The sequence below is a fragment of the Thunnus thynnus genome, chromosome 8 (assembly GCF_963924715.1).
Source record: "Thunnus thynnus chromosome 8, fThuThy2.1, whole genome shotgun sequence".
Lineage (NCBI taxonomy): Eukaryota > Metazoa > Chordata > Actinopteri > Scombriformes > Scombridae > Thunnus > Thunnus thynnus.
In genome coordinates, this window is record NC_089524.1 from 538,676 (window position 1) to 566,662 (window position 27,987).

At 43.3% G+C, this 27,987-nt stretch overlaps 1 protein-coding gene across 2 annotated transcripts; it reads right to left on the reverse strand.

Annotated features, from left to right (window-relative positions):
• Window positions 1–4: 4 nt before the first annotated feature.
• cdc14ab (cell division cycle 14Ab) lies at window positions 5–27,987 on the reverse strand. Of its 2 annotated transcripts, XM_067595985.1 has the most exons (16): window positions 27,544–27,987; window positions 24,987–25,077; window positions 24,822–24,897; window positions 21,233–21,325; window positions 19,393–19,472; window positions 14,721–14,787; window positions 13,639–13,701; window positions 12,943–13,030; window positions 11,827–12,057; window positions 9,761–9,899; window positions 7,462–7,648; window positions 5,285–5,385; window positions 5,054–5,101; window positions 4,760–4,888; window positions 3,963–4,311; window positions 5–203 (listed from the first exon to the last, which is right to left on the reverse strand). In XM_067595985.1, the coding sequence occupies exons 1-16, from the start codon at window positions 27,638–27,640 to the stop codon at window positions 174–176; spliced, it is 1,869 nt and encodes a 622-aa protein (XP_067452086.1). In that variant the 5' UTR covers window positions 27,641–27,987; the 3' UTR covers window positions 5–173. The 2 variants fall into 2 exon arrangements, with proteins under 2 accessions (XP_067452086.1, XP_067452087.1); XM_067595986.1 differs by lacking the exon at window positions 3,963–4,311 and having other exon boundaries at window positions 27,544–27,986.

Consider the following 27,987-nt stretch of genomic DNA (forward strand, 5'->3'; position numbering starts at 1 on the left):
CAAATAAGAAATATAAAATCTTTATCTAAATAAATCTTCTTCAAACACACGACGTGATTATTTACAGACAGTGAAGAGCGACGCTGCTCGTTAGCTTCCCTTCCAGCGTCCGACGCAGAGGGGATTGTGGGTAACGTAGGCTCCGCGTGTGTGTTCAGGGCCGGTCTGTAGTTCTAGTACTGGATGTAGTCGGACTGAAGAGACTGAAAGAGAAAAAACACGACAACATCACAGTCAGAGACAAACGTCTGAGGAAGCAGCTTCATCATCTGCATCATCACCCAAACATGATGACATCATCCAAAGACTCGACGGTCAAAGTTTCCATCTGAACACAGAACTATTTCACCAAGTAAAACCACAGAAGAAAATGTTTGACTGTCGGGTGAATATTAACTGCTGCCGACTGCAGTAAAGCAGAAGAAGACGTGATGAAAGTCAGAGCTGAAGCCATGGAAACGTGACATCACCTCATGAGTTTAATGAAGGTCAACAGATTAATGGATGTTATTAATATTGATAATAGTAATTATTGATGGATCAGCTGCTGCACATTGATCAGCGTCAATAAGCTTGTGAGTGTTTGAACTGATCAAAGGTCCTCAGACAGACAGACGCTCCGCTCTGCAGAGAAACATCAGCTGATCTGCGCTCAGTTAGAAACCTTCACTTCAACGATGACGTCACGCTGAGCAGCGTCACATGACCCTGTTTATGTCCTGAATGATGATGTCACAGCGGTGACTCAGCGTCCACACAACACACATACACACACAACACAACACACATACACAACACAACACACAACACACATACACAACATACACATACACAACACACATACACACACACACACACACAACACACACACAAATACACATACACACATACACAACACAACACACAACACACACACACACATACACAACACACACACACACACACACAACACACACACACACATACACAACACACATACACAACACACATACACAACACACATACACAACATACACATACACAACAAACACATACACAACACACATACACACATACACAACATACACATACACAACACACATACACACACACAAATACACATACACACATACGCAACACACACAACACACACACACAACACAACACACACACATACACAACACACATACACAACACACATACACAACATACACACACACATACACAACACACACACACACATACACAACACACATACACAACACACATACACAACATACACACACACACACACAACACACACACACACATACACAACACACATACACAACACACATACACAACACACATACACAACATACACATACACAACAAACACATACACAACACACATACACACATACACAACATACACATACACAACACACATACACACACACAAATACACATACACACATACGCAACACACACAACACACACACACAACACAACACACACACATACACAACACACATACACAACACACATACACAACACACATACACACATACACAACACAACACACACACACACACACACAACACACATACACAACACAACACACACATACACAACACACATACACACATACACACACAACACACATACACAACACAACACACACACACACATACACAACACACATACACACATACACACACAACACACACATACACACACAACACACACACATACACAACACACATACACACATACACACACAACACACACACACACACAACACAACACACACACACACATACACAACACACATACACAACACACACACACAACACACATACACAACACACATACACAACACACACACATACACACATACACAACACACATACACAACACAACACACACACACACACACACACAACACACACACATACACATACACAACACACATACACAACACACACAACACACATACACAACACACATACACAACACACACAACACAACACACATACACATACACATACACAACACACATACACACATACACATACACAACACACATACACAACACACATACACAACACACATACACAACACAACACACATACACACATACACAACACACACACACAACACACATACACATACACATACACAACACACATACACAACACACATACACAACACAACACACATACACACATACACAACACACACACACATACACATACACATACACATACACATACACAACACACATACACAACACACATACACAACACACATACACAACACAACACACATACACACATACACAACACACACACACAACACACATACACATACACATACACAACACACATACACAACACACACAACACACACAACACAACACACATACACACATACACACATACACATACACAACACAACACACACACATACACAACACACATACACAACACAACACACATACACACATACACAACACACACAACACAACACACACAACACACATACACAACACAACACACATACACACATACACATACACAACACACACATACACATACACACACACAACACAACACACATACACAACACACACATACACAACACAACACACATACACACATACACATACACAACACACACACACACACACACACACACACACACACACACACACACACTGTATTTTATTTACTGTTTATGTTATTGTTTCCATTTTGCATCTATTTTCTTATGTTTTTCTCCTTTTTATATGAAATGTGAAATATAAATAAAGTTTTATTGTTATTATCAGTAAAACCAGCTGGACAGAGTCAGTGTGGAGCAGCGTCATTGATCAGCTGATCAGCTGATGATGTGAGGGAGGATGAAGGTCTGCAGGGTTTAACGTCAGCTGGTTCCTCAGATCACTGAAAGAAACTTCATCACGTCAACACACGACAGACGCACTGAACATGTTCAAGAGTCACATGACCAAGTGTCTCCGTGTTAAACATGATAACTGTATGTTTGTGATGTGGTGACACCTCGTCATGTGACCTCGTCATGTGACTCAGAGCAGAAACCACGGATGTATTATAAGAGCTGGATATAAATGGCTCCTGCAGGAAGTGCTCGCCTGGCGCATCTAGCTTCCGCGTTGTGCGGCTCATTGAATATGAGCAGTAGTGTTTCCCCCGCTGGCCCCGCCCACGAGCTCCTGCTCCGCCCACAGACTTTACACTGTGATGACGTCACAGCTGGAGGGAAGTTTTACAAACATAAAACCTCCGTGGATCAAAAGTTGATGATAGAAAGAGTCATCATGGATGTTCTGAGGTTCCTGTCAGCAGGTTGACGGGCGTCTCTGTTACAGCGGCGGTCTGAGAGGAAAATGACCAGCGGGAGAAACTGGCTGCACGCTGTTATTATACATCCATGACAGAAACACAGCGAGACAGCGGAGAGCTGTTAATGCACCTGCAGCTGCTTTTAAAACATCAGAATATTTGTTGTTTTGTGCAAAAATCTGAAATTATTGAATTTTCCAAGTGAACTAAAAGCAGGAAGCACTTTAATCTCTCTGACTGATGATGAAGAGCAGCAGTAAAACTCTTCGTCGCTGTTCTATCAGTTTAATGTGGGCGGCTGCTCTGAGGTGCGCTTGATTGTTGTGTAACTGTGGTAACCGGGCGGAGACAAGAGGCCGAAATGAAGAAACAGGAAGTAATCAGTCGTTTACTTTAAAAAACTAATAAAAATCGATTTTTTTTGTAATTTAGTTCCTCAAACTTCACTTCATGAACACAAACAAATATGAAATCGTTCCTACTTATTGATCAGCTGATTGACAAACTGAATGATTGATTGATCAGGTTTTGTGTTTAATATAAAACAGCGTCGGTGCTTTAAAGACGTCCAGCGTGTTTATGATGTCAGAGCAGAGGGGGGGGGGGGCTGAGCTGCTGCTGTGTCAGAGGACTTACAGGTATGGAGCGGCTCAGGTAGCGTCCTGACGGGCCCTTCAGAGCGCTGTAGGACCCGGGGCCCCGATACAGGCTGAAGTCCTGAGGCCCCGGCCGGCCGAGGACCGCCGCGGAGCCGGCGTATGGATCGCTGTTGTTGTTGACCTCGTGCTGCATGCTGCGAGGGATGTTACCATAGCGACACAATGAGGGCGGGGCCAGAGGGGAGGGGGCGGGGCTGAGGGACACAGAAGAGGAGGAGGAAGAGGAGGAGGGAGGAAGAGAGGCGTACGGAGTCTTCCGGTCCTCCTCCACATCAGTGGCGTACAGGTCACTGAGAGAGCTGGCCAATCGGGAGCTGAGGGCGGAGCTGGGGGGGCGGGGCAGGACACACACACACACACACACACACACACACACACACACACACACACACACACACACACACACACACACACACACACACACACTACAGCTAATGATGGCTGATAAACAAAAACAACAACATCCTGATCCTGGACCAGATCAGCTGATCTAAACTGCTGAGTCAACGAGGTCACCTGCTGTGATGTCACCTGCTGTGATGTCACCTGCTGTGATGTCACCTGACTGCAGGGTTCATTTCATCAATGAAAACGAGACTAAAACTAAATAAAGTCTGAAAACAGAAGTGATGAAACTGATTAAAGTATTACTGCAACACTCTGTAGCTCCTGATTGGTCAAACAGTCTCCTCCAGCAGCCAATCACAGCTGTTTGACCTGTTGCTCGGCCGCCAATAAGATGTTAAATCAGACAGGAAGTCAGGTGACACTGACCTCCTCACGTTGGACGCCGATGACGACGGACTTCTTCCGATCCTCTTGGCTGCAGCAGAAGCAGAGGATGCTGGGAACTTGGAGGACTTGAGGGGGGAGGCGGGTCCCTGACCGACCCCCATCGACAACCTGAACAAAGAGAGACAAAAATCCTGATCAATACATGTATTGATTATTGTTCTCAGACCGTAAACTGATGAGGAAAGTGATGAGAAATGAGTTTGACACTGATTTAATGTCGTTATTATATTTATATATTTATTATATTTATTATTCAGTGACAGATATTCGTACCTGAGCGGCTGAGACGCCGACCTGCTGTGCATCTTCATCTCCTCCACTCTGAAACACAAACATCACGTCAGACAGTTTCCCGCCTCCACCTGCTTCACCTCCAGATCATCATCCAGAGTGTCTGAACCAGCATCACTGAAACCTGACAGACTCCACCCTGACACCCAGACCAAAGGTCAAAGGTCAAAGGTCAAAGGTCAAAGGTCAAAGGTCTGGTTGTGGTTGTGGTACCTGAGAGCTCCGGTGGTGGCCGGTCTGGGGGGCCGTCGGCTCTTTAAGGCTCTCAGTTTGTCTCCCTGAGTCAGAGCCAGTCCGCTGTCTGCTGCCTCGCTCTGGAGGAGAAAACAAACGCACCCAAAACCCCCGATACAGTTACACACTGACTACACCGCGTGTGTGTGTTATAGTGTGTGTGTGTGTTATAGTGTGTATATGAGTGTGTATATATGTGTGTGTGTGTTACAGTGTGTATATAAGTGTGTGTGTTATAGTGTGTGTGTGTGTGTGTGTTATAGTGTGTATATAAGTGTGTGTGTTACAGTGTGTATATGTGTGTGTGTTACAGTGTGTATATAAGTGTGTGTGTTATAGTGTGTGTGTGTGTGTGTGTTATAGTGTGTATATAAGTGTGTGTGTTATAGTGTGTGTGTGTGTGTGTTATAGTGTGTGTGTGTGTGTGTTATAGTGTGTATATGAGTGTGTGTGTTATAGTGTGTGTGTGTGTGTGTTATAGTGTGTATATGAGTGTGTGTGTTATAGTGTGTATATGAGTGTGTGTGTTACAGTGTGTATATGAGTGTGTGTGTTATAGTGTGTATATGAGTGTGTGTGTGTGTTACAGTGTGTATATGAGTGTGTGTGTTATAGTGTGTGTGTGTGTGTTATAGTGTGTGTATGTTATAGTGTGTGTGTGTGTTAAAGTGTGTATATGTGTGTGTATATATGTGTGTGTGTGTTATAGTGTGTATATGAGTGTGTGTGTGTGTTACAGTGTGTATATGAGTGTGTGTGTTATAGTGTGTGTGTGTGTGTGTTATAGTGTGTGTGTGTTATAGTGTGTGTGTGTGTGTTATAGTGTGTATATGTGTGTGTATATATGTGTGTGTGTGTTATAGTGTGTATATGAGTGTGTGTGTTACAGTGTGTATATGAGTGTGTGTGTTACAGTGTGTATATGAGTGTGTGTGTTATAGTGTGTATATGAGTGTGTGTGTTACAGTGTGTATATGAGTGTGTGTGTTATAGTGTGTATATGAGTGTGTGTGTTACAGTGTGTATATGAATGTGTGTGTTATAGTGTATATATATGTGTGTGTGTTACAGTGTGTATGTGTGTGTGTTACAGTGTGTATATGAGTGTGTGTGTTATAGTGTGTGTGTGTTATAGTGTGTATATGAGTGTGTGTGTTATAGTGTATATATATGTGTGTGTGTTACAGTGTGTATATGAGTGTGTGTGTTATAGTGTGTATATGAGTGTGTGTGTTATAGTGTGTGTGTGTTATAGTGTGTATATGAGTGTGTGTGTGTGTTATAGTGTGTGTGTGTTATAGTGTGTATATGAGTGTGTGTGTGTGTTATAGTGTGTATATGAGTGTGTGTGTTACAGTGTGTATATATGAGTGTGTGTTACAGTGTGTATATGAGTGTGTGTGTGTGTTATAGTGTGTATATGAGTGTGTGTGTTACAGTGTGTATATATGAGTGTGTGTTACAGTGTGTATATATGAGTGTGTGTGTGTTATAGTGTGTATATGAGTGTGTGTGTGTTATAGTGTGTATATGTACGTGTGTAAATGTGTGTGTGTGTTACAGTGTGTATATGAGTGTGTGTGTGTTATAGTGTGTATATATGAGTGTGTGTGTTATAGTGTATATATGAGTGTGTGTGTGTTATAGTGTGTATATGAGTGTGTGTGTGTTATAGCGTGTATATGAGTGTGTGTGTGTTATAGTGTGTATATGAGTGTGTGTGTGTTATAGTGTGTATATATGAGTGTGTGTTACAGTGTGTATATATGAGTGTGTGTGTGTTATAGTGTGTATATGAGTGTGTGTGTGTTATAGTGTGTATATATGAGTGTGTGTGTGTTATAGTGTGTATATGTACGTGTGTAAATGTGTGTGTGTGTTACAGTGTGTATATGAGTGTGTGTGTGTTATAGTGTGTATATATGAGTGTGTGTGTTATAGTGTATATATGAGTGTGTGTGTGTTATAGTGTGTATATGAGTGTGTGTGTGTTACAGTGTGTATATGAGTGTGTGTGTGTTATAGTGTGTATATGAGTGTGCGTGTTACAGTGTGTATATGAGTGTGTGTGTTATAGTGTGTATATGAGTGTGTGTGTGTTATAGTGTGTGTGTGTGTTACAGTGTGTATATGTACGTGTGTAAATGTGTGTGTACCTCCTGCAGATGGTCGGAGCTCAGGGTTCTGTTGATGTTGCTGTTGTGGGCGGGGTTTGTGAAGTTGTGGGCGGGGTTTAAGGTGAGGTCGTCCATGCTGGTGATGAGGCGGGACGCCGCCCTCTCCTCCAGCTTGGCCCTCTGGGAACGCTGACTGTCTCCTAGCAACCACAGCGACGCCCGCTTCCTGTAAAAACACACAAACACTTGAAGTGTTTTCCTCAGCGACGTGTCCACAACATCTGAACCTGCCCGCTGCCCAGCGAGTCGACAAACATCAGTCTGATATCTGAGACACTACAGAGGCAGAGAGAGACAGACGGGCTCAAAAACACACAAACACTTGAATTGTTTTCCTCAGGATGCAGCGACGTGTCCACAACATCTGAACCTCTCAGTTCGCTGCCCAGCGAGTCGACAAACATCAGTCTCTGATATCTGAGTCACTACAGAGGCAGAGAGAGACAGACGAGCCCAGAGACCTGAGCCCAGAGCCCAGAGCCCAGAGACCTGAGCCCAGAGCCCAGAGACCAGAGCCCAGAGACCAGAGCCCTGAGCCCAGAGACCTGAGCCCAGAGACCTGAGCCCAGAGACCAGAGCCCTGAGCCCAGAGACCTGAGCCCAGAGACCAGAGACCTGAGCCCAGAGCCCAGAGCCCAGAGACCTGAGCCCAGAGCCCAGAGACCAGAGCCCAGACACCAGAGCCCTGAGCCCAGAGACCTGAGCCCAGAGACCAGAGCCCTGAGCCCAGAGACCAGAGCCCAGAGCCCAGAGACCAGAGCCCAGAGACCTGAGCCCAGAGCCCAGAGACCAGAGCCCAGAGACCAGAGCCCTGAGCCCAGAGACCTGAGCCCAGAGACCTGAGCCCAGAGACCAGAGCCCTGAGCCCAGAGACCTGAGCCCAGAGACCAGAGACCTGAGCCCAGAGACCAGAGACCAGAGACCAGAGACCAGAGCCCAGAGCCCAGAGCCCAGAGACCAGAGCCAAGCCCGCTCCCTGTAAAAACACACAAACTCAAAGCCCAGAGACCAGAGACCAGAGACCAGAGACCAGAGACCTGCTTTCAGTGTTTGAGGCCAAAACAAACACAAACACTGCCATAGCATGGAAAAATGTTCAGAGATATAACCTTCACACACACACACAAACACACACACACACACAGCTGTCCAGTTTTCCAACATTTCACACCATCGATGTTGCTGATTCATATTTCCTTGTTTTTAATAAAAACAGGAAGGTTTCCTGAGATAATATTGATCGGAATCGTCTGTTGCAGAAGCTTCATGCAGTAAATCAGCTGATTGTGTTTCTGCAGTAAAAACAGTGTTTTCACATCACACGAGCCTCACAATCTCCTGCAGCTTAAACTACGCTTATAAAACTGACAGAGTCACTAGCCTAGCAACATAAATGCTACAAACAACCCAGAATGCATCACTCTCGATGCCCTTTCGGAGATCTGATGACGTGAACACGCAACTGTCTCGTCCTCCGATATAAAGACCAACGACACTTTTTCAGAATAATAAATGATCAATATGATATTTGTCTTTCATGGTGCAGCTTCGTGTTCTGATCAGTATTGATCCTCTAATATCAGTATCAGTCTGTGATACAGCAGCAGCCTGATGCTCTATCAATTCATCTGATTAATTAACAAGCAGCTGTATTATAATAATAAAACCCTCAGAACATGTTTATATGCTTCAAACACAGATTTATAACAATAAAACCTTCAGTAGCCAACTAACAATGTTCTAACCTGTTCATTCTTGATTTTATTTAATATCAATTACTGATACATTTTATATCTGCAGATAATCCCAAAATCCATTTAACAGCATGAATCGACTGATGTTTGTCTTCAGTTTCCTCGTCTGTGTCGAGTGTTTCTAACAGGAGCAACCAGCTGATGTTCTGGTTGGTTTTACTCTCATTGGTTCTTTTTCCTTTGACTTGTTTTTCACGTTGATTCACTTCACAGTTTCCCTGCAGTGATCACATGATCAGAGCCGATACTGCGGACACGCGGCTCCGCTGTCGGACGTTCAGACCTGAGACCAGACATCAGAGTCTGTGATGGTATCAGATGCTCTCAAAACACTAAACTTCACTTTTTTTTTTTAAAACTTTGTCTCCTTCCGTCTCCGTCTCTTTATCTGTGAAAATAAAATATTAAAAGAAAACAAAAGCAACAGAAAGCTGATAGGTGTGTGGGCGTGGCTTGTGTCAGGACACCTGTTCAATTCATACAGTGATCAAATTGAACATGTTCTTATTAGAAAACAGACTCACTCTTCCAGGAAGTGCTGCTGTGGTCCAATCACAGAGCCCGGTCTGCAGATCCTGATCCAGGCGATGGCCTCACCTGCCGTGAAGCGGTAATGTTTCATCAGGTAACAGCCTATCAGAGAGCCCGTCCTGCCGAGACCGGCTGCAGCACACAGAGACACCGAGGTTAGTTTCTGAGTCAGCAGAGCAGAAACACTGAAGCTACGACACAAACACTGAAGCTGTGACACAAACACTGAAGCTGTGACACAAACGCTGAAGCTGTGACACAAACGCTGAAGCTGTGACACAAACACTGAAGCTGTGACACAAACACTGAAGCTGTGACACAAACACTGAAGCTGTGACACAAACGCTGAAGCTACGACACAAACGCTGAAGCTGTGACACAAACGCTGAAGCTGTGACACAAACACTGAAGCTGTGACACAAACGCTGAAGCTACGACACAAACACTGAAGCTACAACACAAACGCTGAAGCTGTGACACAAACGCTGAAGCTGTGACACAAACACTGAAGCTGTGACACAAACGCTGAAGCACCGACACAAACACTGAAGCTGTGACACAAACACTGAAGCTACGACACAAACACTGAAGCTACGACACAAACACTGAAGCTGTGACACAAACACTGAAGCTGTGACACAAACACTGAAGCTGTGACACAAACACTGAAGCTACGACACAAACACTGAAGCTGTGACACAAACACTGAAGCTGTGACACAAACACTGAAGCTGTGACACAAACACTGAAGCTGTGACACAAACACTGAAGCTACGACACAAACACTGAAGCTGTGACACAAACACTGAAGCTGTGACACAAACACTGAAGCTGTGACACAAACACTGAAGCTGTGACACAAACACAGAAGCTGTGACACAAACACTGAAGCTACGACACAAACACTGAAGCTGTGACACAAACACTGAAGCTACGACACAAACACTGAAGCTACGACACAAACACTGAAGCTACAACACAAACACTGAAGCTGTGACACAAACACTGAAGCACCGACACAAACACTGAAGCTGTGACACAAACACTGAAGCTGTGACACAAACACTGAAGCTGTGACACAAACACTGAAGCTACGACACAAACACTGAAGCACCGACACAAACACTGAAGCTGTGACACAAACACTGAAGCTACGACACAAACACTGAAGCTACGACACAAACACTGAAGCTGTGACACAAACACTGAAGCACTGACACAAACACTGAAGCTACGACACAAACACTGAAGCTGTGACACAAACACTGAGCAGAGCTGCAGATAAACTGTCGGGTCCGTTTGACCTGATTCACTGAAAACTGCAAACACAGTGTGACGCTGTGCTGACTCTGGTTTTATCCTTTCTGCACAAACACAACCCAAGAGTTTAATTCTCACACTGAACATTACAGGAACTCCCGGTCTGTCTGTCCTGTGACTGTTCCAATAAAGTTCATTCAGACAAGAAGATGTTGACAAAAAGACAGAAAGGCAGCGTTAATATTCAATTAGATCAAATACAATCACATCATGTCTCTGAAGCACAGCTGACCTACAGGATGTTCTGTTCATGTAGACAAGCTTCACATCCAACATGATTCTATAGAGAGAAACTAAAATCATTTGTATTTTCTAGACACTAAAGTTCTGGATCTGTTGTGTTTTGTTATGTGGTTTGTAGCTGTGACACAATAGTGTTTAAATATCTTCAGAATGACTTTACTGCGTCTGTGTGAGCTGATCAATCACCAGCAGGTAGAAGCAGTAAAGAGTCACACTGCCCTCTGCTGGACTCACAGCTGTCACTACAACTCACTGAAACCTTCTGTCTGCTCCTCACAAACCATACAGACGATACAGTCGTCTTCTGTTATGATTCAGATTGTTTACTGTTTGTTGTTTTGCAGCGATACACGTTTTAGGAAACTAAACAAAAGAAAAGGACGGGACGAGGACGGGACGAGGACGTTATACAGGACACGCCAGAGAACAACGAGACATCACAGCAGGACTGACGGGACAGGACGTCACGGCGAAGGACAGGACAGGAAGTGGTTACCCTTGCAGTGGACGGCCACGGCTCCGTCGGTGCTCTCACAGACGTGCAGGAAGCGGCGTGTGATGATGTCACTGGGCGTGCTGCCGTCTAAGAAGAAGAGGTCGTAGTGGTCGAAGCCGGCGTCGGTGAAGCGTTTGGAGTCGTAGATCTTCTTGTTGAGACGGATGACGGTGGTCACGTTGTGTTTCCTAAAGTACGGGAAGTACGCCTCGGGGGCGTGGAGAGGGTAACCTGCAGGGGGCGGAGCAACAACCAGGCAGGTTAAAAAACAACAGCAAAAAGGTCATCCTGACTGGAAGCTGTAAGATCTGCCTCCAAGCAGAATAAACATGAACAGGAGACTTCCTGAGGACTGAGACACGAGACAAGCAGCTTTATGGTCGTTGGTAAAGACAAAGACATAATGACATCATGAGCAGGCGTCATGAGGTGTAGACTGAGTCCAAGTCCACAGGAAGGACAGGAGGGACATTTCAGGACAGGACAGGACAGGATGGACATTACAGGACAGGACAGGAAGGACGTGACAGGAGGGACGTGACAGGACAGGACAGGACGTGACAGGATGGACATTACAGGACAGGAAGGACGTGACAGGACAGGACAGGACAGGACAGGACAGGACAGGACGTGACAGGACAGGACAGGACAGGACGTGACAGGACAGGACAGGACAGGACGTGACAGGAAAGGACAGGACAGGACAGGACAGGACAGGACGTGACAGGACAGGACAGGACAGGACGTGACAGGACAGGACAGGACAGGACGTGACAGGACAGGACATTACGGGACAGGACGTGACAGGACAGGACAGGACAGGAAGGACATTAAGAATGACAGAGCAGCAGTGAGTCAGAGGTTTTTACTGTATCAGCAGCAGAGAATCATTCTGCTGTTTAAACATCATCAGACTGACTCTTCTGTATTTTAATTAAAGTTTCATTTCTTTAACTGTATTTACATTTTAAATCAGAACAAGTTACTTTAACTTTAAGGTTATGACCACACGTCAAACTTGTTTATTATTATTATTATTATTATTATTATTGTTATTATATGATCTGTAACGTAGTAAGAAGTTTCCTGCAGGTTTGTTTCTGTCTGTTCACTCACCGTTCTCTATCTTAGTTTTAGGATGAGGTCCGCTGAAGGCCAGGAACTTCCCCGGGACGATCCAGTTCAGGTCTCCGTTCTCCACCCGCTGAGGACAGAGACGCAGGTTCAATCCCCCGAAACAAACTACACACGTCTGAACGCGTCTGAACGCAGGACAGGACGCTTCACTATCAGACTGCAGCCTTCAGACAACATGACAACAAGTCTCTACATCAAAACTACTTTATTGTCCACATTTGCATCACTATCACTATAAGATATATCGATATTAGATGCAACTAAGCTGCTAAAAACAATGTGAAATAAGTTGACGTTGAGTTGAGGTAAAGTGCAGGTTTACAGGATTCAGAACCATACTGGTACGTCCATTAATTACCAGTTGTTGCTATACTGCGTTGTCATGGTGATGAACTAACGAGTGTTAATCTCCGAGGCTCCAAAGACAAATAATTACTGCTGAAGTTCTTTGTGAGAAACGTCTGATGTACAACAAGCTGTAAACTGAACCGTGTTCCTGCACATGCTCAGTAGCGTCCGCCTCACACAGAACCACCGCTCTCATGATGCTAACGAGACCAAACTCTTCATGATGAAGGAACATGTGACCCAGAGCAGCGCTGTGACTCACTGACGTGTTTTTAATCAGATATTGTTAGTAGATCAGGGTTAGGGTTGTCTGCTTTTAGTTTTTACCTCGTAGTGTTCGTACTCGTCCACGTCGAAGGTCTCGAAGTTGAAGAAGCCGTGCTGCAGAGCCTGAAACACACAAACAACAAACCAGACTGTAAACAGGTTCAACTCAACGATCCGCAGATTATTTTAAAACGTGTTAAATATTTGGAATAATAATTTGATATAGTTCAGTTTCACTGCTGGACTCCAGATGTTTCACTGCAGGATCACACTGGTGGAGGTTTTATACTGGACCACGACTGGCTCCCAGCCAGCTGTGATGTCATGAACCCTGCAGGTGCGTCCAGGTGTGAAACTCACACTGAAGCTCAGAGAAACTTTGAGACTCGATTCGTTGTTTCAATTATTTTTTAAGCAGAAACAGATTTGATAAAGTGAATCTATTTGTTTTCTGAACAATCGAATGTGTCACATTGGCCTGAAAATTGATTATTTAATTAACTGACTGATTAATTGATTAATCAACTAATCGCTGCAGCTCTACGTCCAACACATACTGCTGCTCTCTGATTGGCTGCCTTCACTCTGACAGTACAACAGCTCCTTGTCCTGCTTCACACACACACACACACACACACACACACACACACACACACACACACACACACACACACACACACACTCTGAGCTGTTATATAACAGTAATCTGCTGTAAACTGGAGACTCTGTCATCAGTCTGCAGCTGAATCTGCTTCATTCAGTTCAGTTAAAAACATTAAGACTCACTGAAACAACAGGATAATCAATCAATCAATCAATCAATCAATCAATCAATCAATCAATCAACCAAAAATTATTGGCAGTTTTGATAATTATTAAGTTTTCAGGTCATTTACCAGTAAAATCACTTTTAACTGAAAATCTCTGAGTTTTGACGTTTGAAGACGTTTCATTGAGAAGATAATCAATGATTAAAACGACTGTTAATTGATCAGATTGTGTTATTAAAGCCTGTAGTGGTGATTAATAATAAATATAATTATATCAGTATAAATGAGTCCCACACGTTACCTGTTTATTTAGCCCCTCCCCCTACATCCTGAAAGTGTGACATCACACACATTCAGCCAATCAGAACTCACCTTCCTGATGCCCTGCAGACAGTCCAGCACGGTGAGGTTGTAGGTGCAATTCCCAAAGGACGCATCCCTGCAGACACACACACACACACAGCCGGTCGTCAATAACATCAATACATCTGACAGGTGATCAGTTTGTCCCCCGAGCAGCTGCACACTGATTATTGATCATCTAATCATTCTTCTTCTTCTTCTCTGTATTTGTTCACATCAACGCTTCTTCTTCTGTTTTATTGACGACACGTCAGCGACTGTTTGGCCGCCAAGTATCCCAGAATGCATTTCACACCAAACGGCAGCGATGGCGGACGTTTTCAGGTTAAAGGCTGTTGTGATCTTTGCTGCAGGACTGAAAATACGTCACTTCATTGATTAACATTAAGATTCCCAGCATGTGATCATGTGATCATGTGATCATGTTTGTAAACCTGCTGCAACGTTTCAGAGCCGCTGGTGGTGAGATCAGCTGATCATCTCAGCCGCTGCCAGCCCGACTCTGAGACGATCTACCTGATCTACCTGATCGACCTGATCGATCTGATCGATCTGATCGATCTGATCGACCTGATCGATCTGAATGTAAATGAAGCTTCAGGTTTTTACTGGACAGAACAGCAGCGCTGCCTCCTGAATAAACAACACCAGTCAAAGGTCTGGACCAGGAACTGGACTAGGAACTGGACCAGGAACTGGACCAGGAACCGGTCTAGGAACTGGTCTAGGAACTGGACCAGGAACTGGTCTAGGAACTGGACTAGGAACTGGACAAGGAACTGGACCAGGAACCGGTCTAGGAACTGGTCTAGGAACTGGACCAGGAACTGGTCTAGGAACTGGACTAGGAACTGGACTAGGAATGCAACCATTACAGATTTTAATAATCTGATTATAATCTGAGGAAAAGAGAATCAGGGTTTCATGATTATTATTATTAATTATATATAATATATTATAATTATTTAGAGGTTTTATTGTCTTTGTTGGATTTTGTTTATTATTAATATTAAAATAACTTGACATGCGGCCTGATAACTTCCTGTCTATGATTGTTTTTATTAATGATGTCATTAATTAGATCTCATGGTGTAGAGCTGGAAGTCTGTCAGATCTACCAGCCGTACCAGTGTTTACTGGTTCTACTGGAAGCAGCAGGATGTAAATGGTCACACCACATGTTGTTGTGATGAGTGTTCATGTATAAACGGTGTGATGCTCCTTTTCCTGCTTTGTTGCTGTTGGTTTACGTTGAACGCGTCACTACTCTGTTGATGGTGCCGTTTTTATATTTAAATCCAACCAACTCAACGTTTCATTAAGTAACTAAAGTAATGTTTTTAACTTAGTTATTACTGAGTGTTTTACCTTCTCTGGAGCATCATAGCTGGGTGGTGATCTCCAAGATGTTGCATTAAGCTTTAGCAGCAAACTTTTACAAATGTAATAATCCGTCTTCTTGAACGAGCTCCTGTCCGTTCTTTATGTCTCCTAAATATTCCACACTGACACTTTGAGAAACTGATGTTTTAAAACACAGTTAATAGTGAAATCTGTTAATCGCTGCGTCCTACTTTGGACTCTTCAATCAGAAAGTGTATTAAAATTAATATATTAGAGATGATTTAGTCTCGGTTCACTCAGGTAGCTGAACTTCCAAAGTCTGATCTTGGTGACACACTGACACACACACACACACACACTCACACACACACACACACACACACACACACACACACACACTCACACACACACTCACACACTCTCACACACTCTCACACACACATACTCTCACACACACACACACACACTCACACACACACACTCACACACACACACTCACACACACACACACACTCACACACACACACTCACACACACTCACACACACTCTCACACACACACACTCACACACACACTCACACACACTCACACACACTCACACACACACTCACACACACACACTCACACACTCTCACACACACACACACACACACTCACACACACTCACACACACTCACACACACTCACACACTCACACACACACACACACACTCACACACACTCACACACACTCACACACACACACACTCTCACACACACACACACACACACACACACACACACACACTCTCACACACACTCACACACACTCACACACACACACACTCTCACACACACACACACACACACACCTGCGGCTGACAGTTGCAGCTCTGTCAGCTGCAGCGTGTGTTGCTACGGTTACGGTTTAACCCTAAACAGAGCTTTTTCTAAAACATTCTCCAGAGTGTATAAATCTGAACTTAACGGTGACGTCAGCTGCTCCGTGTGTTAACGAGACGACGTCCGTCAGCTCTGACTCTCTCTGTGATCGATCGTTTTAAATAATCACACAGAGCAGCTGTTGTTAATAAACCCGATTAACGTCATGACGACAGAATCAGGAAAACCTGTGAATGGAAACGACTGTATGATGAATTCAGAGTCAGCACATCACGGCGGACGATGAGCTGTGAGGACGTCAGCGTTCATTATCACGGCGGCGTTACAGACTCTCACTGAGCTGCCATCATTATCTCAGCGGTGACACATACCTGCGTATCTAAACATAACAAGTCATATTGAAGAAGGTGATGAGCCGCTTCATGAACCTGCAGCTGTAGTTTAAACACATCTGACCTTCGTCTCACAGATACCAGCTGATCAGACACTAATCACACTTATCAATACACAGATTTACCAGGTTCAGACTCTAGAGGACGCACTTCAACTGTCTGCAGCTGTACTGCACTGTGACATCATCATCATCATCATCATCATCAAGTGACACTCGGTGATTCAAAAAACAACCAACCAATCAGAGCTTCGTAGGCGGGATTAATCAATAAATAATATTCAGACTGTAAAATAAACTGTCTGAGCAGAGAAAGCTTCCAGAGTAAAACCTGTTTCTGTTATTTTGTCAGACAGTGAACGCATCACTGTGTGGGCGGGGCCTCTTCGTGGTCATGTTTAATCCATCGGCAGCCTGCAGACAGAAGAACAGAGTCCTCGTCCATCCAGCACCACCCTGCTGTTACATAACCAGAGTGTTCAACAACAAACAGCCCTTTATCCTCCCTCACACACACACACACACACACACACACACACACACACACACACACACACACACACACACACACACAGTTTGTGTGTATTTGTGTGTCAGTGATGACACAACAAACTGACCATCTAACTTTATTCCTCTTGTTTTCAGCTCAACACAGGTGCACAAATTCAACTTTAACAGTGACCAAACATTTTGTTTTGTTTGTGCCACTAAATTAAAAACATCAAAGTTTATAATAAGAACAACAGAATAACAGAATAACAGAATAACAGAGCGTCACTTCAACATACAGCAACAGACTGACTTCACTGACCCAGAACAACAACTAGAGAAGGAATCAACGAGCTTCATTAATGTTATAAATAAGACGACTCTAAAGTTCAAGCAGACACAAACCAGAGACGCTGCAGTTCATTGTGCAGCCGGCACTTCAAACTCTTGGACCACCAGGACGCCGTCATGCAGCCGTCAGTCCTGAAACAGTTTCTACACTAACAACCCGAAAAGAAACCATCTGCGTCTCCGAGCATCTCAGAGGAAAAACCAGACCAACAGATCCGACATGACTGTAAAAACATCACAACTGACGAACTGAACTCTGCTGCGTCACACAGTCGACACAAACACAGCAGAGACCTGACGGTTAAAAGAGCTCATTACTTAATACTGTAATAGTCCTGTAATAGTCCTGTAATAGTCCTGTAATAGTCCTGTAGTAGTCCTGTAATAGTCCTACAGTAGTCCTGTAATAGTCCTACAGTAGTCCAGTAATAGTCCTACAGTAGTCCTGTAATAGTCCTATAGTAGTCTTGTAGTAGTCCTATAGTAGTCCTGTAATAGTCCTACAGTAGTCCTGTAATAGTCCTATAGTAGTCTTGTAATAGTCCTATACTAGTCCTGTAATAGTCCTACAGTAGTCCTATAATAGTCCTATAGTAGTCCTGTAATAGTCCTACAGTAGTCCTGTAATAGTCCTATAGTAGTCCTGTAATAGTCCTACAGTAGTCCAGTAATAGTCCTACAGTAGTCCTGTAATAGTCCTATAGTAGTCTTGTAGTAGTCCTATAGTAGTCCTGTAATAGTCCTACAGTAGTCCTGTAATAGTCCTACAGTAGTCCTGTAGTAGTCCTACAGTAGTCCTGTAATAGTCCTATAGTAGTCTTGTAGTAGTCCTATAGTAGTCCTGTAATAGTCCTATAGTAGTCCAGTAATAGTCCTACAGTAGTCCTGTAATAGTCCTACAGTAGTCCTGTAATAGTCCTATAGTAGTCCTGTAATAGTCCTGTAATAGTCCTACAGTAGTCTTGTAATAGTCCTACAGTAGTCCTGTAATAGTCCTGTAATAGTCCTATAGTAGTCTTGTAGTAGTCCTGTAATAGTCCTACAGTAGTCCTGTAATAGTCCTATAGTAGTCTTGTAGTAGTCCTGTAATAGTCCTACAGTAGTCCTATAGTAGTCCTGTAATAGTCCTGTAGTAGTCCTGTAGTAGTCCTGTAGTAGTCCTGTAGTAGTCCTGTAATAGTCCTACAGTAGTCCTGTAGTAGTCCTGTAGTGGACCAGACTGACCTGAAGGGCAGGTAGGAGGCGTTGGAGCCAGAGATCAGAGCTCTATAAGCTTCTTCTGGAGTTTTCTTCAGGTAGATCACCTGAGACAGAGACACACAGTTAGAGAAACTCAAACTGACAACATGGAAACCAGATACACTTAATGCTAGCAGGTGGATTTATTTTGTCTTTTGATGGAGCTACGCTAACAGCTCCCATCTGCTTCCAGTCTTTGTGCTAAGCTAGGCTAACAGTTTCCCTCTGCTCCCAGTCTTTGTGCTAAGCTAGGCTAACAGTTTCCATCAGCTTCCAGTCTTTGTGCTAAGCTAGGCTAACAGTTTCCCTCTGCTTCCAGTCTTTGTGCTAAGCTAGGCTAACAGTTTCCCTCTGCTCCCAGTCTTTGTGCTAAGCTAGGCTAACAGTTTCCCTCTGCTTCCAGTTTTTGTGCTAAGCTAGGCTAACAGTTTCCATCAGCTTCCAGTCTTTGTGCTAAGCTAGGCTAACAGTTTCCCTCTGCTTCCAGTCTTTGTGCTAAGCTAGGTTTAGGCTTTGTTTATACCCAATTCAACAAATATTGTTTGTCCCAAATTCCCGCTGAGATGAGGAGGAGACACCGGGGCCGGAGCCAAATGAAGACCAAGGAGTAGAAAGTATAAACCGTTTCTTCCCTCTGCTGTCATTTGAAACGTGAGTTCCCTGGTGAATAAGACGGACGAGCTCAGCGGGAATATCGGGAACGCAGTATTATGTGCTTTACTGAGACATGGCTGCAGGAACATATTCCAGACTCCACCGTCAGCGCTGCAGGCAGAGCGGGGAGAAGAAAGGACTGCAGTGCTTGTGAACAATAAATAGTGTAATCACAGACATGTTACTGTGAAGGAACGTCTTACTTTTTGGTGCATTACAGTGTTTTTAGGGAAAGTTTTTGTTGGTGTGTTACAGTCACCAGCAGGTTGTAGAGGTCTGAAACTCCACACAGAAGCTTTAACTGAGCGCATTGCACATGATTTTACACGTTACACAGTTTAGCTCAGCGTGTTCGTAACTACTGTAAGCAGGTATTTATTTAGTCAGTCAGTTGTTGCAGCAGGTCAGTTAATCAGTCAGTGTTCAGTGTGTCAGTAGGTCTGATTCCATCACAGCCTGAAGCTTCTCAGTCCACACAATCACCTTTTGTTTCAACACCATCAAATATTCAACACATACAAAGCTCTGTGTGTGTGTGTTACAGTGTGTGTGTGTCTCTGTGTGTATGTGTTACAGTGTGTGTGTGTGTGTGTGTGTTACAGTGTGTGTGTGTCTCTGTGTGTGTGTGTGTTACAGTGTGTGTGTGTCTGTGTGTGTGTGTGTTACAGTGTGTGTGTGTGTATCATATATCAGGTTCGACCTGCACAGATATAGATTTAGACTGCAGTGAATATGTCACATGTACAGAATGATAACAATAACAATAACAATAATAATAATAATAACAATAATAATAATAATAATAAGTGAAAATGTTTGATTGTAATACAATAAAACATTAACAGTGATAATGATGCTAATAAAGTTACTCCAATGATCATATGTGTATTTTCACATTGATCACAGGAAGAGGAGTCAGTGTTTAAAGATCCCAACAAACAAACAAACAAACAAAAACATCCTCTACTGTTGTCGGTGTGTCAGCTGATGTCAGATAATAAATAAACTGTTTCTTTTCTTTCTGTGTGTCTGGTTTCCTCTCAAACTTTTCTCTCCATCATCACCTGTGTGTGTGTGTGTGTGTGCGTGTGCGTGTGCGTGTGCGTGTGCGTGTGCGTGTGTGTGTGTGTGTGTGTGTCCTCTGTGATAGGTCAGCTGGTCCTGTACTCACAGCATATCCTCCGATCAGCACGGCGGCGTTGGATCTCTTCTTCTGGTCGAAGCTGGTGTAGTGAACGATCCGTTTCCTGGTCAGAGTGAACGACTGCAGAGAAGAACAGGAGACGCGTCACATGACACGATTCTGATCAGATCATCATCAGAAAACTGATCAACAAGTTTGATGATAAACGGAAGGTTTTTTATTTTTAAAGACGTCACCTTTCACTCTGAGAAACCGGATTAGATTCCTCAATGTTTGGTGAAATTCTAATCGATTAAACGATTAATTGAAAACAATTCTGACAAGTTAATTGATGATGTAGAAAATATCAGCTTCAACTGCAGTCAGACGACGAGCTGCAGATTCTCACACTGAAGCAGAAAACCTCTGTTTGCTAATTAATAACAAACTGCTGAACAGCTGACAGCATGAGAGAGAGAGTGTGTGTGAGAGAGTGTGAGTGTGTGTGAGTGAGTGTGAGAGTGAGTGTGTGTGTGTGTGAGTGAGAGTGTGTGTGTGAGTGTGTGAGAGTGAGTGTGTGTGTGAGTGAGTGTGTGAGTGTGTGTGTGTGTGTGAGAGTGAGTGTGTGTGTGAGTGAGTGTGTGTTCGCACAACTTCCATACACAGTTTCACTCCATTCCTTTTTATTGATTTATTGATTATTTATCCATCCATCCATGATCAATAGTAGAGATGTGTTGGTATCAGTCACTGAGAGTATAAATATGACGGTAATCAGAGTATTGGTGCAGATATATTGATCCTCTTTGTTTGACTTGTAATAATTAACATCAATGAAAAATAAACGCAGCTCAGTGTCTCTTCACACATTCATGTTTTCTTGATGAAATTGATCGATTGATTTCTGGAGGGCGAGACCTTTGTAGTCAGTGTTATCTGCTCGGTTTTATTTTGAAAGGCTCAGACCAGCAGGCGGCTGCATCACTGACCAACAGCAGAGCTGAGGAAGACCAGTGAAGAAGATCATGATGATTGATCTTCAGGCAGGACGTCTGTCAGTGTCTCTAACACCTGAAAACCAGCCGCTCTTCAGCGTGTTGACGGCTGCTCTGTGTTCTCGCCGTCCTCTGAGAACTACGAGGATCACGGTAACGGACGGTCGGTGGTGTTTACACCGTCACAATCTGACTGTTGCTGCTGCTGCCGTCCATCACATCACCGACACTGACTGATCATAGTCTGATACTGGGAACAGGATGTATGATGTGTAGATATACGTCCTCTTTAACCTGCAGCTGGTTGAACTGGAGCAAATGGTTTCTACCGTCTGACCGACAGCCTGAAACTGAGATTCAGTTTCTCCACCAGTGTAACCAGTAACCAGTCTGACTGTAACCAGCAGCTCCAGTAAAGCCTGTTATATGTCTAAAATAAACTCATCCAGACACAGTGTGTGAATCCAGACCGTCCAGTCGGCCCGTCGTCATGACGAATGACAACAGTCGATCGGAGGAATGTCGTCACCGCGGCAACATAACAACACAAAAACACAGACGATGCAGGTTTCATCCTCCGAAGGATCTGAAACACCAAAACAACCTGCAGCTCCAATGACTGAATGAATGTGTTGTGACTGGATGACTGTTGTGACTGAATGAATGTGTTGTGATTGGATGAATGTGTTGTGACTGGATGACTGTTGTGACTGAATGAATGTGTTGTGACTGGATGAATCAGTGTGACTGGATGAATGTGTTGTGACTGGATGAATGTGTTGTGACTGGATGAATGTGTTGTGACTGAATGAATGTGTGGTGACTGGATGAATGTGTGGTGACTGGATGACTGTAGTGACTGGATGAATGTGTTGTGACTGGATGAATGTGTGGTGACTGAATGAATGTGTGGTGACTGGATGAATGTGTGGTGACTGGATGACTGTAGTGACTGGATGAATGTGTTGTGACTGGATGAATGTGTGGTGACTGAATGAATGTGTGGTGACTGGATGAATCAGTGTGACTGGATGAATGTGTGGTGACTGAATGAATGTGTGGTGACTGGATGAATCAGTGTGACTGGATGAATGTGTGGTGACTGAATGAATGTGTGGTGACTGGATGAATGTGTGGTGACTGGATGAATGTGTAGTGACTGGATGAATGTGTGGTGACTGGGTGAATGTGTAGTGACTGGATGAATGTGTGGTGACTGGATGAATGTGCGGTGACTGGGTGAATGTGTAGTGACTGGATGAATGTGTGGTGACTGGATGAATGTGTGGTGACTGGATGAATGTGCTGTGACTGGATGAATGTGTGGTGACTGGATGACTGTTGTGACTGAATGAATGTGCTGTGATTGGATGAATGTGTGGTGACTGGATGAATGTGTGGTGACTGGATGAATGTGTGGTGACTGGATGACTGTTGTGACTGAATGAATGTGCTGTGACTGGATGAATGTTTTGTGACTGGATGAATGTGTAGTGACTGGGTGAATGTGTGGTGACTGGATGAATCAGTGTGACTGGATGAATGTGTGGTGACTGAATGAATGTGTGGTGACTGGATGAATGTGTGGTGACTGGATGAATGTGTAGTGACTGGATGAATGTGTGGTGACTGGATGAATGTGTGGTGACTGGATGAATGTGTAGTGACTGGATGAATGTGTGGTGACTGGGTGAATGTGTAGTGACTGGATGAATGTGCGGTGACTGGATGAATGTGCGGTGACTGGGTGAATGTGTAGTGACTGGATGAATGTGCTGTGACTGGATGAATGTGTGGTGACTGGATGACTGTTGTGACTGAATGAATGTGCTGTGACTGGATGAATGTGTGGTGACTGGATGAATGTGTGGTGACTGGATGAATGTGTGGTGACTGGATGAATGTGTGGTGACTGGATGACTGTTGTGACTGAATGAATGTGCTGTGACTGGATGAATGTGTTGTGACTGGATGAATGTGTAGTGACTGGGTGAATGTGTGGTGACTGGATGAATGTGTGGTGACTGGGTGTATGTGTGGTGACTGGATGAATGTGTGGTGACTGGATGAATGTGTGGTGACTGGGTGAATGTGTTGTGACTGGATGAATGTGTTGTGACTGGATGAATGTGTAGTGACTGGATGAATGTGTGGTGACTGGGTGAATGTGTGGTGACTGGATGAATGTGTGGTGACTGGATGAAAGTGTGACTGGATGAATGTGTGGTGACTGGATGAATGTGTTGTGACTGGATGAATGTGTGGTGACTGGGTGAATGTGTTATAACTGGGTGAATGTGTGGTGACTGGGTGAATGTGTTGTGACTGGATGAATGTGTTGTGACTGGATGAATGTGTAGTGACTGGATGAATGTGTGGTGACTGGGTGAATGTGTGGTGACTGGGTGAATGTGTTATAACTGGGTGAATGTGTGGTGACTGGATGAATGTGTGGTGACTGGATGAATGTGTGGTGACTGGGTGAATGTGTTATAACTGGGTGAATGTGTGGTGACTGGATGAATGTGTGGTGACTGGGTGAATCAGCTGAGCGGCAGCAGGGTGTTGCGTAACGCTGCGTGTCCTGCTGCATTCTGCAGATTCCTGCTCTGGGAAGGTTCCCTGCAGCAGCAGAAACTCACCTTCAGCTTCTTGTTGAGTTTGCAGCAGTATCGGTACAACATGGCCAAGTTCAGAGGACCGAAGTCTGCGTAGAAACTGCAGAAGAACGAGAAGCGGCCCGTTAACGCAGAGCTCACACAGTCTGACTTTCATTTATTGATCCTTTTAACATCTGATCAACTTACTTTTCGTAGACGAACTCGTCGTCGGTGCAGAAGTAGTGCGTGTTGGCCGTGCTTTTGGGTTTGCTGCGTAACGTGGCGAAGTACAGACGTTCTGTTAGAGAGAAACAACAAGAGTTAAACCTGAACACACACCAGTACAACACTGACAGACCAGTACAACACTGACAGACCAGTACAACTCTCACAGACCAGTACAACTCTCACAGACCAGTACAACTCTCACAGACCAGTACAACTCTCACAGACCAGTACAACATTGACAGACCAGTACAACTCTCACAGACCAGTAAAACACTGACAGACCAGTACAACACTGACAGACCAGTACAACTCTCACAGAGCAGTACAACTCTCACAGACCAGTACAACACTGACAGACCAGTACAACACTGACAGACCAGTACAACTCTTAAACTGGTGAGGATTATATTGTGTTGTAGGAAATATAAACAGAATGTTTTTATTGATTATAACTTGTGATGAGTTTAAATCCACCAGTTAGAAACCAGCGATGATGAAGAATCACAACAACAAACATCAAGTTAAATCATGTTTTTATTTTAATGTTTCATTTATGAACAATATAAACAACAACACAAACAAATCTGCTGATAAACAACAACAACAGAAAACAACAATAAATCTTAAAAAGTCTGCAGCTGTTTGTAGATTCAATCAATCGATTACTTTCTGATTGATCGATCAGTCGTTGTCTCTCCATCCGACCAAAAGTCCAAAACTCAAAGATATTTAATTTACTATCACAGACAAACAGAACCGATCAATATTCACTGTTTACAAGACGGAGATCATTGATCATCTGATTGATTATCAAAACTAATTATTTCAGCTCTACTTGTGATCAATACATTTTCTATAGATTGATTAATCCATAAACATGAACAAACAGCTGTCGTTGTCGTGGATCAGCTGGTAAATCACAGATATTGATTGATATTGATTATCATCCATCTATCATATCAATTGATTATCACAAACTGGAGATTTGTGATCAATTCAAAGTTTCGTCTGAATTTTAGAACACTGATCATCAAATATTTCTGTTTGTTTCTTTAAAAACAAACAAAAAAGAAAACAGACGGTTACCATGGCGATCCTCTTAAATGAACCTGATCACCTGATCAATAACTGATGTTGTTTATTTTGTGCATCAACTGATTTATTCACACGTTCATTTACATTTAATTTAACTTTAACTTGATTCAACTGTTTGTCTTTAATGAAATGTTTCTTTAAATCTCACAGGTGGTTACCATGGTGATCCTGTCAATGATTGATCAGTGATAAGCTGCTGATCAGAGGCTGCTGTGAACTTTATAATAACATATTAATTAATATAATACAGGTCACACCTTCACATTCTAATGAAGAGATTTTAATTTTACTGTTTACAACTGCCTGACGGTAACCATGGCGATCCTCTTCAATCACCCAAACTATCCAATCAATAACTGATAACCTGCTGACAAACTTTAATGAATATATTAATTTTACTTTATTAAAAGTAAATGAACCTGTTTATGAAACCTGTTTTTACATTTAATAGTCTTAAAATCTATTTTTAAAACTCTTTATTAAACATTTTTGACCTTTGAGTCAGTTTTTATTTTACTCTTTTTACCTTTAATAAACTATTTATTAAACTTTACATTTGATGAACTCTTTATACCTTTAAAAATGTCTTCGATAAAATGTTTTTAATAAACTCTGGTGAATCTTTTATAAACACTTTTCACTTGTTAAAACACATTAATTCACTTTTTTAACTTTAACTCTGATAAACTCTTTCATCCCTGAAGTATAAGTTCACATTTTCCAAGTGTGTCCTTAAACCACCAGTCAGTCATCAAATGAACATTAAAGCTGTTTATCTGTCTGTAATCATTCCTCCTGTTCATACTGACCATTAGAAGATCCCTTCATAATGACCTTACAATGGAAGTGATGGAGGACAAAATCCACAGTCTGAAGCTAATATGAAGCCAAATGAGTCAAATCAAGTAGATATCTTTCAACGTTACAGTCTTTTTAGTGCCAAAGTTCCTCTTTTTGTTACTATACTTCCACCTGCAGCTCAACAGGGAAACACTGTCCGAGGAAACACAAAGAGGGAATTTGATGCTAAAAAGACTGTAAATGTGTCAGATATCCACTTGATATGACTAACTCAGACTGCTGAAGCTGAATAGAAGCTTCACACAGACTTTAAATGACTGTGTGGACACACTGTGGATTTTATCCTCCATCACTTCCATTAAAGCACATTTGAAGGATCTTTTAATATCCAGTATGAACAGGAGGAATGATTACAGACACCTGACTGCTGGTTTAACATACTGGGAACACTGGGGACCTGCTTTACACTAACTCTTTGATAAACTCCTTATTATTATTTTCACCTTTAATAAACTTTATATTAACTCTTTGTTTTCATCAACTCTGTGTCTTCTGTCATCTCTAGGTTAACTCTTGGAGAAACTATTTTAAGCACTGTATTTTTATCTTTAATAAACTCTGTTAAACTCTTTATTTTTACCTTTGATAAAGTCTGCGGCTCCCAGCAGCTCCGGGTCCTCTGCCCCCCTGAACAGGGCGGACAGGATCGGGGAGTGCCGCACTCCCTCCACCGTCATGGCTCCGTCTAATCCCCGGACTCTGGCTCCGTCCAAACCGGTTCACACCTCCAGCAGTTTCGGAAACTTTTTAAACTGCTAGCCGCTCGGTTAGCCGTTAGCAGGCTAGCAGCAGAGCTAGCTGGCAGCCGAGCGAAAACTGTTGAAAAGTTAAAAAGTTCCTCCTCAGTTTCCCATCAGTCTCCGCGGCTGCTCTCCGCTCACGGCGGGTTCTTTTCTACCGTTTCCGCTGTTTACTTTCACGATTTTTAACTGGTAAATATTCCCGGGTTAGCATGTTAGCATATTAACACGGCGGCTCGGAGTGTCTGAAACTCTGATTGACCAAATCCTCCTTAAGACACGTT